This window comes from Eurypyga helias, unplaced genomic scaffold, assembly GCF_000690775.1.
Source record: "Eurypyga helias isolate BGI_N326 unplaced genomic scaffold, ASM69077v1 scaffold38690, whole genome shotgun sequence".
In the NCBI taxonomy this organism is placed as follows: domain Eukaryota; kingdom Metazoa; phylum Chordata; class Aves; order Eurypygiformes; family Eurypygidae; genus Eurypyga; species Eurypyga helias.
Window position 1 is genome coordinate 1 of NW_010226998.1, and position 13,591 is coordinate 13,591.

The 13,591-nt window shown below is 51.9% G+C and overlaps 2 protein-coding genes across 2 annotated transcripts in view; one reads left to right on the top strand and one right to left on the bottom strand.

The window, feature by feature from the left end:
• The first annotated feature begins 2,759 nt into the window (after nucleotides 1–2,759).
• RNF34 (ring finger protein 34, E3 ubiquitin protein ligase) lies at nucleotides 2,760–6,137 on the top strand. The gene is made up of 5 exons (XM_010155092.1): nucleotides 2,760–2,978; nucleotides 4,271–4,660; nucleotides 4,958–5,014; nucleotides 5,212–5,413; nucleotides 5,950–6,137. The coding sequence occupies exons 1-5, from the start codon at nucleotides 2,775–2,777 to the stop codon at nucleotides 6,135–6,137; spliced, it is 1,041 nt and encodes a 346-aa protein (XP_010153394.1). The 5' UTR covers nucleotides 2,760–2,774.
• A 2,003-nt stretch (nucleotides 6,138–8,140) lies between these two features.
• The window catches only part of KDM2B (lysine (K)-specific demethylase 2B), a 17,675-nt gene continuing 12,224 nt past the window's right edge, over nucleotides 8,141–13,591 (bottom strand). Inside the window, exons 6-10 of the mRNA XM_010155103.1 lie at nucleotides 12,521–13,194; nucleotides 10,927–11,090; nucleotides 10,349–10,510; nucleotides 9,453–9,671; nucleotides 8,141–9,110 (exon numbers count right to left, since the gene is read on the bottom strand). Coding sequence (XP_010153405.1) covers nucleotides 8,929–9,110; nucleotides 9,453–9,671; nucleotides 10,349–10,510; nucleotides 10,927–11,090; nucleotides 12,521–13,194 — 1,401 coding nt within the window. The 3' untranslated portion in view covers nucleotides 8,141–8,928. The remainder of the gene's footprint in view (nucleotides 9,111–9,452; nucleotides 9,672–10,348; nucleotides 10,511–10,926; nucleotides 11,091–12,520; nucleotides 13,195–13,591) is intronic.

Consider the following 13,591-nt stretch of genomic DNA (forward strand, 5'->3'; position numbering starts at 1 on the left):
TCGTGCTGCGGCGAGGGTCTCATCGGGGTCCCGAACACCCTTGAAGGCGAGCACGGGAGCAGAGGCGTGCGGAGACGGAGCTGTGCCGCTGCAGACGCACGGAAGGCGTGGAGAGAGCAGATTGCTGATGGCGGCTTGCGAGAAGAGGGAAGCGGTGGCTGTACTCGGAAAGGCTTTTGGTGCAGAAATTGGCCAAGTTTTCATTAATTCTCCAGGGAGGGAGTTTTTGTGTTAGCGTGTCTCGTTTGTGTCTTGTGTTGGTGCTTTTCGGCACGGTCTCGTTTCTTTTACAGAGCGATACGAAGGGTCTAGGCACTGTAATTCAATTATCCGTTAAGGACACTAGAGCATAGGAAGAATCCCCAGCTGACTTGGGTTAAGGAGAAGACTAACGATGCCCACGTTGCCTCACGCTTCACCTTAAAATGAATGACTACTTGGCAGTAAGTGTGAAGAGGTTTTCTGGTTGATACTAACAGTGTTCATGTATCCAAAATGGGTAACAAAAATTTCCTACCTATCTGTCTAGTGTTGAGGGCCACGCCTGAGCGGTTGTTCCAGGCTCTGGGATAAAGTAAGCCTAAGAAGCAGGGGATAAACTGTCAGGCAAGGCTTGTGCTGGCAGCATGTCCTTCTCATCACCGTGTGTCGTGCTGCTGCCGTGACCCCCTAAAAAGACCGCAGTCGTGTAACGAAGGAAGTTGAATTCTGACAGGCCCTTCTGGTTCACTGATTGATTCTCCTCTTACTTGTATGTGGCTGTTTTTAAATCTTTTAAATGTAAAGCTAGCTCCTGAGTTTTTAGGAATACGTGAAGAATTAGAGTACTGTTTCTGCGAGTGGCAACTTTCCGTTAGGGTGAGTGAAAATACTTTTCAGCAGTCCCAAGCTGTAAAACTTGGAACTCTGCTGGGTTAAGTAATTGATTTTCAGAACGATGAAAAAGTTCAGCATTCTTGCCTAATAAACTAGGATAATTATGCATACCTTGTACATGGAAAATTAATATTGATCCACTCCTTACTGTTGAAAAGTAGGAAACAAGTCTGAGCTTGCCGAGAGTTTGATTTCACGACGGTGACGGTGCATCAGATGGGCTCCAAGCGCGTGGTGTCCCTGCGAGCGCAGCCACGTGCTGGGGCGGCCAGTGTGGCGGCTGGAGGTCAGGGAAGGGCCACGGGAGCTCATCCCCCTTGAACTCCACTTGTAGGGAGCTTAGGAATATTTTCTGCTGTGCATGGGGTGCCAGCTGCATGGAGGTTTTTGCTGTGCCTGGGGTGAATTTTGCTCTTGAAATACCTGTAAAATCAGCCTTGTGAATGTAATGTGTTGCACGTACGTTTGGTAACTGCCCGGTGGTGCGTGGGACAGCCCGGCAGCACGATGACCACTGCAGCGCTTTCAGTGTCAGCTTGGAAGGGAAGCACCGGGTTTGTGTGGGCTGGAGAGATGCTCTGGTGCTCCGTGCTTAGGGCACTTCCGTGGAGGTGGTGGTGTAAAACCCAGAATGGGTGGGGTTGGAAGGGACCTTAACGTCCACTCCCTGTGCCGCGGGCAGGGAGGCGTTTGCTCCGATGGCATTGCTTCTTGCAGCTTCTCTGGCCATCAGTGAGGGCCCTTGTCTGTGCTCGGTGGTTTGAAAGGAGGTGTGCTGGCCTGTCCCCAGTTCCGTGTTAAGCTCCCAGAAACGTAACAGGACCGTGTTCGGTTCAGGGAAAATGTGTAACTGCCTATAGGAATTAGCCTCGTTACTACAGGAATTTACGCTCCGTCACGCCTGCGGAGCGGCACGTTCTCGTTGGGTTAGGTTTAACAGCAGGAGCTGCAAGTCTCAACAGCAATTCTCTTATGTTTTCACGTTTTGGGGGAAAAAAAGATGCTCTCGTGGAATGAAAAACAGCACGAACCAGCGTAGTGGGGGAAAAAAGCGTTTGAAGGGAGTTGTGCGGGGCAGCTTCCGTTCAGCGAGAACCTGCGCAAGTCTGCTGCGGTTTGGGTTTTAGCGGGTTTAAGTGAACCGCATGATGGTGATTAAACATGTGACCTGAACAGCTTGGAGTCCAAATTCCAACTCCCAGTGTAACATGCACTTTTGGAAGAGAATCTAGCTCTGAAGGCTTTCAGGATAAAAAGTAGCGATTTATGCACGTGTTTAGATTTTTTTGGTGGTGTTTGAAGATTAAATAGTGTGACTCAGAGCTGAAATCCAGTCAAGGTAGAGTATGTTCACTTACAGTTACTTTGTGTTGGACGTGTCGTAAGGCAACAAACCTGCAGGTTGCGAGGGGGAACCGAAACTGTCGTTGGTTTCCACTGAGGATCGGGCTGTTGCTTTCAGGTTGGAAAACCCTGAAGCGTTTTTTAGAGTGAGTGTTATTGTGAGGCATCTAAGAGCTGGGTTAGTCCTGGAGAAGATCCTGCAAGGCACAGCTCTGCGCTCATTCCGACAGACTGTTGTGTCGCTGCCTGTCATCATTCCAGGCTTCTGGAAAAAGAGTTACGGAAGCGAGCCCCTTGTGCCGGCGCTGGCCTGGCGGAAGCAAGTCTTACCTACTTTGGTTTGCAGCTGGGAAGCGGAGATCGTGGGGCTGTTCTACATGTTTGTGTACGCAATTCCTGGTGCTCTGGGAATTCACACCACGTGCTTTTGGGATGGTGGCAGATGGAGCAAAGCAGCTCTTCGGTAGCAAGTCACATCTGGTGGAGGCTTTCAAACACTGATTGTCTCTCTTGGTTTTTTACCTTGTGAATGTTTGCAGGCGGGAGCTACTTCCATGTGGGCTTCCTGCTGCGGCCTGCTGAATGAAGTCATGGGCACTGGAGCCGTCCGCGGGCAGCAGGCTGGCTTTGGGGGAGCTGCTGGCCCGTTCAGATTTGCACCGAATACAGACTTCTCGGCATACCCTTCTCCGGCTGCGGCGGGCGCTAACATAGTCTGCAAAGCCTGTGGGCTTTCCTTTTCCGTTTTTAGGAAAAAAGTGAGTATTTCCTATTCCATAGTATTTTTACTCCTATGAACTGCTCTGTAGGCGTACTGGGAGACCAACACATAGTTCTCCTTAGACAGAGAGTACCCAGGAGGGAGAAAGCGCCTTGTTCTGAGGTCACAGGAAATTCGTGTCAGACAGGATTAGAAGTTAAGAAGTCTGATGTTCTTTAATCGGTGACACGTTGGATCTGGTCTGACCTAAAAATTAGTGGCTTCTAATTCGTAAGATCCATGTTTTAGCTTCAGAACGTTGGAACGTTAACACAAACCTGGTTTTGAAGGTGATCCCAAACGTAGTGGTTTGGGTACCGGAATGAATAACCGGGGTGATGGGAAAGCTCAGCTCACAGTATCACAGCAGCTTGCTGTGAAATACTCCTGTGGTTCTGTTTGTTTCCTAACCGGCCTTGTCCCGTTGAATGCCGTGACACTCCAACAGCCCCTTGCTGCGTTTGGAGGCAGGTTGGTGGGCTCACGCAGATAAACAGAACTGAGATCGTTAGTATTATGTATTGTGACTGTCCAGCATCGTTCTTGTGTCCCTGCAGTCACCCGATTCTCTGCAGCTCTTGCAGGTAATCACAAAGCCACTTTTTTCCGTTTGCATGTTCACTTCTGCCTTCCATGCATCCTCTTGGTCACGTGGCAGGCACTTTGTTGAAGCTGTGCAGGGGTGTTTTCTGAAGCCAATATTAATTTACCAAAATCCTGAAGAACTCGAAGAGCTGGGATTTGTTCACAGCGGATGAGATGAGCATTTAAAATCACTGCCCACTGTGGCTTCTGTGTATCTTAGTGAGACCTTTGAACAAAGCTTTTCAGAAATGGCACCTGGGAGTATGTGCCTCCCACGGGATTCACCCCATCTAGGGCCTATTCTGAATTCTCTGAATCAAGGGAGGAAGAAGGATGTTCTTAAAAGTTTGGGGATTATACCGTTGTTTATGTAAGTGACAAGAGCAGTGACACTTTGTATATTGAGAAGCATTTTCTGGCTTTCAATTTCCTTTATTGTGTAAACTACACCTTGGGTACTTCAGTGTTTGTTTATTCATGTGTTTTCATTGAAACCTGGGATCATCTTACAGTGGCCTGCAAAGCAGCAGACTGCCTGGAACACATCTGGCGGGGGTTTCTAGCCTTAAACCCTAAACCCGAAGTAGGTCAAAACTGACAATTAAGGTGCTGCTAGTAAACTGTGTGGCCTGGAGAAGGGAAGAGCAGGGTCTGGATCTGCTTCTGGGACACGCACCTGAACGGCTGTTTTCTCTTTCTCCTTAGCATGTGTGTTGTGACTGCAAGAAGGACTTCTGCTCCGTGTGTTCCGTCTTACAGGAGAATCTCAGAAGATGCTCCACTTGTCACTTGCTGCAAGAAACAGCCTTTCAGCGGCCTCAGCTAATGCGACTGAAAGTCAAGGATCTGCGTCAGTATCTGATTCTCAGAAACATCCCAACGGATACTTGCAGGGAGAAGGAAGACTTGGTGGATCTTGTGCTGTGCCACCACGGGTTAGGTTCGGAGGAGGACATGGACACTAGCAGCTTGCGTTCGTCACGCTCGCAGACTTCGGGGTTTTTTACTCATCCGTTTTCTATGTCTGTATCGGTGTCGTCCCAAGGAGAGCTTGCAAACAGAAGGGGGAGCACAGGAAACGGAACACCTTTACGGGTACAGTAACTAACGTGGGGTTTATGGTAGAGCCCAGGCTGTTGGGCTTTAATAGGTAGGCACCGCTTCAGCACAAATGCCAGCTGGTGCAGTTCAGGGTGGTGGGAAAATGCCTCCTGTGTCTCTCACCTGGAAGCAGGATCGCGGGATGGCTAGTCCAGACGGTAGAGGTGATGTAACTCGGTACAGTGAGTTGCAACTGAAATCTCAGAACGTCGCTGCACAATGACAACAGAAACTGTTTTAGAAGGAGTAATTTTACGTTTTTAATCCTGATCAGTTTCATTCTGCACACAGGGACCAACTGAAACGTCTCCTATAAATAACGAAGAAGACGACAGTGCGGAAGAGCAGGTGAGAGAGGAGCTAGCCAGCTGTTGGCATGTGACAGGACAACGCGTTTAGATTCCTGTCAACGTGTCCTGTTGTGCGCTGGGTCGTTCAGAGTCGGCTGCGTGTGAATAAAACTCCAGCCAGTGCTTAGTGTAGCACCAGCGCTGCTGCTCTGAGCTTACTGGGGCAGGTAAAAACCGACAGTTGATGTGTTTCAGACCCCGGGGCTGTCCAGAAAGCGAGCGAGGGCATCTCTGTCCGATATTTCAAGTCTGGAGGACATTGAAGGATTGAGTGTTCGGCAGCTGAAGGAAATCCTTGCGTGTAACTTCGTCAACTACTCGGGATGCTGTGAAAAATGGGAACTTGTGGAAAAAGTGAGCAGGCTCTACAGAGAGAGCGAGGAAAACCACAAGACACGTAGGTTTATATTTAATTCTTGCTTCAGACTACTTATTTTCTGGTTTCCAGTCGCTGGTTCTGCCCACAGGCCTTGGTATCTAACTTGTCTGCCCAGCTGGGACAACTGGAAAGCATGTTTTAACACCTCGAGCTGCATCTAGAGTAGCTGAACGTGGTTGTAGTGAGTAAATATGAGGCTTTCCAGGGCTGTGCTCTTTTGAGACCTTTCTCCAAAGCTGAGCGCTCAGCTTTCACAGAAAACTGCACAGCCGAGAACTGGTTTCTCAGAGAGGGTGACACCTGGCACCTCCACGTCCTTTATCCGGTTCCACGAGCATCGGCGAGAGCTGCTCGGTAGCTGTCAGCAGGCCAGAGCGATTCAGGTCCCTCGCTGTGGCGCAGTTAAAAGCTGCGCTGGCGAAAGACCAAGTTCAAGCGGTTTGGTCAAGGTCCCTGTTTCCATGGCGAGGTGCCTCTTCCTTTAGTGGCTGCCTGGGCTAGAACTTCCCTGGTTTTCCAGCTTTTCCATGACCTCTCTCTCTGTTGGTTTTCAGAGGGCGAGAAGATGCAGCTGAATGAGGATGACGACAACCTGTGTCGGATCTGCATGGACGCCGTCATCGACTGCGTCCTGCTGGAGTGCGGCCACATGGTCACTTGCACCAAGTGCGGCAAGAGGATGAGCGAGTGCCCCATCTGCCGACAGTACGTCGTGCGGGCCGTGCACGTCTTCAAGTCCTAGGCACGCCCAAACGCGGATTACCCTGCCAGGATTTCTGGGGGCACGTGCCAGCTTTTTAGTTCTCGATAAACACACCGTTTGGAACATCAGGACCTAGCAGCTTGCGAAGCGTTTTCCTACGGTGTTCTGAGTCGCAGGGTCAGGCAGTACGACCCGACGCCCGCGCGTACAGGACAGCGCTGCCTGACGTACCTCATGCACCTGCAGACTGTTGCGGTGAACTGTTTACAGCAGTTCTTGCTCTCTTCTGAAGAATCTCACCGCTGACCCTCGCCTTCAGAACTCGGCAAGCGGTCAGACACCACCCGACTGGCTGCGTTAGCGCGTCAGAAGCCACCAGTCTGCCAGTTGAATACTCAGCTTTTGCCTAACTAACTATAGAATGTAACTGTTCGACACCGTCCCCGCGACAGTGTTAACAGCATCGACAGGGCTGCAGCAAGCGCTGCCGTTACCCTCCTGCACAGCAATCCAGTTCACACCGATTGCTTCGTTCCCAACGTCCGTCCTCAGGCGTGCGCTGTCCTGGCCGGTCTCTGTAAACATACAAAAAGCTCCACCACTCCGCAGGGCTCTGCCGCGTGGTGTCCACATACCCATCGCTCCAGTGGTTTTTAGTGTAGGAACAGAGTATTTTTTTAAAAAGGGGGGTTGGTGTGGTCCTTAATCCACTCAGGCCCGTCGCAGCTGTTACTCTTACGTGTGATGATTGTACGCCGCGTGCCGACAGCCTGACGTTACTGTGAATACCCATCAGGGTCACGAAACTACTTGCTGCTGACCTGTGGAATGTACCATGTTACTAACCTTAACGGGGGAGGGGTCGGGGGAGGGAAACATCGTATTTGTTTACACCCTCCTGCTCCCAGACTTGGAGCCACGTCTGAGTCACTATGAACCGCCCTTCCCTGCGCGGCTCCAGTTTGGAGCTGGGCCTCGTGCCAGCAGCAGGGTACGGAAGGGTCCTTGTAGGGCGACTGTGACAGACACCGGGGGGGACCTGGGCCTTGTGCTGGGACCGGCTGGCTGTGGCCAGGACAGTGTCCAAGGTCACCGTAAAGAGGTGAGGAAGGACCTAGCCTGTCCGGGATGGCTGTCCTTCACAGAGGGGTGGTCAGTGAAGACGGAGTTTCTCCTGTTGCTCTCTATGTGCCAGCAGCGTAAGGCAGGTGGGGAGATGGGCCTGGGCTGCAGCGCTGGAGAAGGCTCAGCTCTGCTGTCACTCCTGCTCCTGTCTCATGGGAAAACAAAGCTCCTCCTCAAACTGAAACCTGCTGGTTATTTTTCAGAAGGGAGCAAACCTCTCAATGGCTTTAATTTTTAGAAGTAACTTCTTAACAGTCCTTAATTGCAGGAGGCTCTGGTCAGTGGTTAAAAGCTGGTGGGGGAAGCATACCCTGGCTCTTATGTCCACGCTGCTCGTTAGCCATGCAGCTTAATAAAGATTTGTGATGGGCTTTCGCGGCCTCTGGTCTCTTTCTTACGCTGTGGTTAAACACTGGAGAGGGCACGGTTCCTCTAGACTAACCCAGGCAGCTTCCAGCTGGAGGAGGGTCTGTATGTTGTTCCCTCCTCTCCGAGAAGGTGTGGGAACACGCCAGCACCGGCCAGACGAGTGCTGCTGAGGGGGCTGTCAGCTGCTCAGCGCAGCCCCTCCAGCACCCCCGGAGCCCCCGCCTCGGGACAGAAAGCCACAGAGCCAGTGCCTCTTTTTGTACAATCGTTTATACAAATTCAACAAAGGTAAAACTGCATCAGGAAGGTCTACGAAAACAACACCGTACAACAATGGCACTTATGAATGCAGAATTTTACAATCAGGAAATAACCATGTTCTAAACCTTAAATGAGAACTCAACTCACACTTCAAAGAAAGAGCGACTACGTTTGACCATTTATTCTACGGCTGGACTCACGGTATAAATTAATTTTATATTGAGTACAAGAGCTCATGCTACAGAGTGAAACCCTCCTATGTGCAAAAGCTGGAATTGGAACTTTTTTTTTTAAATTTTGAGAAAAAAGGTGATTTCTATACAGATAAAACTTGGCAAAGTGTTTTACTTCAACTATAATTTACACCTTATTTCCACAACATGCTTATGTCACTTCTGAAGTATACAAAGCAGGATATAAACTTCCATTAAAACATGCTTGAAGGTGAAAGTATTTACCTACTTTTCCTGACCTGGGCACGTTGGTAGATAGATACTGTCTACGAAGTATAGGTTAAGTTCTCGCCTACCATAAGTAAAGATAAAAATTGGCAATCGAAACCGAAACACTGGTAAATGCATTCAAACATTGCATAAATAATTTTTAAACAATTTTTGTACAAAAATAGTTCTGCATAATGTAAGATGTAACGAAACAAACGTGTTAAGAAGGCAGAAATGCAGGGCGTGGTCCACTCCTAATGACACCGGCTGTTGTGGCGGTGGTGTTTTAAGAAATGAAAAGCAGAAATCAAATGTACACTACCAAGCACATGCTGTGGTACGTTAAATAACAGGATTTCTTGGAGATCAGTCGTCTTCCGGGCGTGAACAATTCTCACCAGTAACAGTCGCCTTACGAACGTGCGCAAGGGCCAGTGCAGACACCCCAGGCAGACGGAATTAGTGGCACAAGTTGAGATTCCTAACACGGGTGGTTTCATGTTGTTCTCGACAAGAGTTGTAAAATCCAATCGCCGTATTTTTCCAATATTCCAAGTTCCCAATTGAAAATAAAATCCCTACGTGTTCTTAGTCCCTTCCCCCCCGCCCCAGTATTTACAGGTGTCCTTTAACTAACTCAGTTTTTGCAGAAGTTTTTCCTCCACTTGCCCGAACTGAACACTTACTGACATTTCCGCGATGAACTGCTCGCAGCCCTCCTTCGTCACCTGCTTGCAGTACCTCAGGTCGATCTGGCAGATGTTTCCGCAGCGTTTGAAGTAAGACAGGCACTGGTCAGTAACCTTATTGCAGTCTGCCAGGGAAGAACCACAGAAACCAACGGGGAGACGTTCAGCAGCGTGGCTGTTGGCGCCCCAGCAGCCCCGTTCTCTGGCCCCCGCGCCCCCCTCGTGTAACCCATGAGATCACGCCCGGCGCCGGCGCCGCTGGAAAGCCCCGGGGAGGAGGAGCGAGGTACAGGACGTGGCTCCTAAGGGGGAGGCGGCTGGTGGCGGGCACAGGGAAGGGTTTCTCCCACCAGCTGCCCCAAGGGAGCCCTGGGAAGGGGCGGCGGAAGAGCTGGGTAAAACCTCTTCCACCCACGAGGGTTTCACCAACGGGCAGGCCCCATCCTCCCCCCTCCCCTGCTGCTTACCTGATAAATTAATTTCCGTTAACGAATCCCGCGTGGTGGTTCCGACCGCGGTCAGCAGGTTAATGGACTGATCTGTCACGTGATTACAGTAACTGAGATTGAGTTTGGAGAGCAGCGGCATGTGCCGTATGATCAGCCGCAAAGACGCGTCGGTAATATCCAGGCCGGCCAAGCGCAGCTCAACGATGTTCCGCAGCTTACTCCGGTTGTCGATCTGACCTGGAAAGCAGAGGCAGCAGGTCACTCCCCAGTGTCTCGCCCCGGGTCGCAAGCATCAGCGGATCGATACGGAACGCACTGGGACACACAACGCTGCTGCCCTAAGTCAACTTCAGACGCTGCGGCGGGTCTGGAGCTTTGGAGGGGACGTCAGCGGGAAGCCTTGTCTGGTTTTGGCACAGGCACGTGGACAAAGCCACCTCCTGATTTCAAAACAAAAGGGAGGAAAGTAACTGCAGGGGCCCAGCGGAATTACACGTCAGGGATAAGCAGGAGGCTGTGCAGTGCATGCCAGAAAGCAGATCTGATTTGCTCAAAATTTCACCTGAGCTGATATCCGGGCGAATGTGGCATGCCCCACAGCACTGCTCCTTCCCTGAACTGGAAGAAAGGGTTTCCATACTCTCTAAAGTACACCCGCTGCAGCCTGAAGAGAAGAAAGTCAGACAGACAACCAGCACAGTGGCTCAGACGACCGCTCAGCAGCCAGAGAGCATCCCTCGGCACCCCGGGGCTCCCGGCGAGGAGGTGCTGCAAGTCGCTACCTGAACACCTCGCCCAGAGCCCGCTGGCACTGGCTGCGGGGTGCCTGCCCGCTTCCTCCGAAGGGGACTAGCAGCAGAACACGGCACAGGACGGCCGGGACAGCTCTCCCGCGTGCCCCTCCCGCCGGTTACCTGGCCGGTTATCCGTGGGTGGCGACAAGAGGTCTCTCATTTGTGCGTCTTTCAGTCCTTCTGCCCACTGCACATCCAGAGTTCGGAGTAAAGGACAACTGGAACTACAAAGTGCCGACACTGCTATCCACGAGCACCCTGACAGCAGCAGGTCTCGAAGACCTGCAGATACAGAAGAAGTTGGAGTGTGTGGCCGGCCCAGAGACACCCGCCCTGATCTCTGATGGTGCGCAGGTTGGGCGAAGCCCAGCGCCGCTCTGGGGAACGATCCTGGTGCTCCCGAGCGAGCAGGGACCCCATAAACATCCTTCTGCCCAGCTCTCCACTGCATCTGGAACTTCACTGCCTTGGTGGGAGCAGCCCCCTACCCCCACCCCTCCTCCCCGGGGCGCAGGCACTCTCCACAGCAACGTCACCTGCCTCAGATCAGTTTACCCGGCGTGTCAGGTGGTCACAACATCACTGACACGGGACCCGCTGAATGCTTCACCCCTACGGATCTACTCCTCCCCTAGGACACCGCGATGCCGCAGACATGCTCTGGTAGAACCAGCAGGGCGGTCAGACCCATCACTTACCTGGCAGTCTGTTGATAAGCCAACTCAGCTGCTTTTTGGATATATTCGTCCAGCTAAGATCGAGGGTTACAGGCTGTCTCCGAATAATGCCGCTGAGCATAAGTGGAGTGATGGATTTACAATGGTTTAGATCTATTTTGGTCCATAATCTTTTGTCACAGCACCTACCCAAAAAGGGAAAAAAAAAAAAAGCCAACAGCACTTAATCCAGCACTTGTTTTGATTCCAGCAAGACTTCAAAAGTGTCATTAAACAGTAGGGAAAACTACAGCGTTTCACTGAAAACAGCACAAAAGGCCAAGCGATGTGAAGATAAGGGCAACAACAGTGTTGAGTGGGTTTGAAGTTTCTCCATCAAATATATTATGCAATAAAGTATGGAATTCTGTGGAAATAATTCCAAGTGTCAGCAACTTCAGATCCCATTTTCAGTCATCACAGCACTTACTGAAATGCGTTTTCTAGCCTGAAGACAAGCCACACCTTCTCGCTTACCCTTTGAATACCAAGGATGGTTTTAAATATCACTGTCCTGACTTCCCCTGTGCTTCCCTTACTTAAACCCAAGGAATTTTGTGAAACAGACTTCCCCCTCCTGTTTGATGCTTTCACATTATCCCTGTCTACGCAGACTACATGGTTTTACACTCTCTGTATGGTTCTCAAGAAGTCCTGACGAGTGTGCAAGATTCTGCATTCGTCAGAAAACACTGCGCTGACGTGGAAAAGGCATTTGCCAGCTTTCTGTGACACCCAGAGGCCCACGGAGGAGGCACTCCACACACCTTGCACCGACTTCCCAACCTTTCTGTCATTCCCCCAGCCTGTTACTTGGCTGTGCCAGGAAGGAGTCTCCGTTGGGATGCGCCCATCTGCGTGCACACTGCAGCTCAGCCCCAGCCCACAGCCAGCAAGGGCTTCACTGCAAGTTCGGTGCAACACGCAGACCTGTCCACGAACGCCTCCTGCCGCCCTACGGTCACCGAGTGTCCGTGTCCGCACTCAGGGACCCAGAGCACCCAAGGACACGCTGCGAGCAAACACAGACAATGACGGATTCCGCCATCGGCGCTGCTGGCACAGCGCAGCGAAGGGGATGGGAGCGTTCTCCGTGTACCCTCTGCAGGGAAGCAATCAGTGCAGACCTTCCAAGGAGAACACTGAGGGCACTGGGAGATCTTCAGTGTATCTCAACAGATACTTAATAACGGAACAAACAACCGCATCAGCCACCAGCGAGGTCTGGGGGCAGAATGACACCGAGACTTAGCATGACCCAGACTGGCAGAGAACATTGTGGTGTCTAACTACAGAACAGGCTGCTCTGGGGCATTACAGCCCCGGCGAGCTGACGCCACACTGACACACACAGAGTTCCCATCAGAAACGCTGGGAACGGCTGTTTCTGAGCAGGCACCAGGAGCCATGCTACTTCTCTACAAGCTGCTGGTCGCCCCTTCTCCTCGGGCTCAACAGAGCTCTGGCCGGGACCCACACACCTTGTCTCAGAGGCATTACTACCTCCATCCCCTACTTCCCTCTCCAGCCCATCCCAGTGCACGTTAGGCCTTGCTCGGCTTCCCGCCCTCCTTACCATCTGTTCCAGGTCTTGCAAACTCTCATACAGATGCACAAGTCCCTATGACTGAGGTAGCTAAAGACAGCCATCCAGACTTCCCTCTGCATCACGTGGGCCGCCCCATCATCCAGGGGGAGCGAGTCCGGAGGGGGGCTGATGGGAGGCGGCCGGATAACGTGCCGTTCCATCTGGATGCATTTGGGAGGAGAGAGCGAAGGTGGTGGCCGGGTTATTCCCCGAGGTGTGCTCCGCAGGCTGGGGATGAGCTGGTGCCTCAGGTCCCGGGGAGTCCCGTTTAACCCTTTGCTGAACCTATGGAGTCTCTCGCTGTTGTTCAAAGCACGTTTGGGTTCCTCGTTCTCGCTCTCAGGTTCAGATTTGATGGGTTGGTGATTCTCATTGGCAAGGCTGTTCTCGGTTTTTTGGATCTCCTGGTTGAGCTCCTTGCTGAGCTCCTTGCTCAGTTCTTTATTGGGGAGCCGCCTTTTCCGTCTCATCTTGAACTTCTTCTTGTCCCTGGGCTCGGCGCCCTCCGTGCTGGGACCTGCAGTGGGCGAGCTGGACCGTGACTGGTCGCTGTCCTTGGACCTGGGAGGTGCTTCTGGCAGGTCATCCTCTGGCTCCTGCTTGAGACGCCGCAGGGGTTTGATCATGGCCGTCCGGTCATCTGGAGCCTTCCACGATCGCCGCTGAAAAGGAAGAGACAAGGGCTGACTGTGAGCAAGAATGTACCCAGCGCCACTTCACACGCTGATGCTCCACACAGGCAGCCCTGCCCGGGGGGTCGGGCTGCGGACAGCACCCGCCCGGCCCAGCCGTGCATTCACCGGCCAAAGGAATCACGTTCAAGTGCCATCACACGGATGAGGACCCCAGTTATTGGCTCTCTAGACTCCAAGAGTGACAACTGCATTTATTCACACGCATAATTCTGCAGATTTAAGGGCCTTACTCGTCACACAGTGAATAACTCACACACGAGATCAGCAGCGTGCTCTAGACACCTTTTTCCCCAGCAGGCCAGAAGACACCAGGCTCTGGGCACAGTCACCAGGCTGAGCACCCGCGCTGAACACCGGCTGACAC

Excerpts from the sequence above, each read along its gene's own strand:
- RNF34 (XM_010155092.1), top strand. The coding sequence starts at position 2,775 with ATGTGGGCTTCCTGCTGCGGCCTGCTGAATGAAGTCATGGGCACTGGA. Across the intron at positions 2,979-4,270 it reads TTTCCGTTTTTAGGAAAAAA|CATGTGTGTTGTGACTGCAA; the intron begins GTGAGTATTTCC and ends CTTTCTCCTTAG. Across the intron at positions 5,015-5,211 it reads ACGACAGTGCGGAAGAGCAG|ACCCCGGGGCTGTCCAGAAA; the intron begins GTGAGAGAGGAG and ends GATGTGTTTCAG.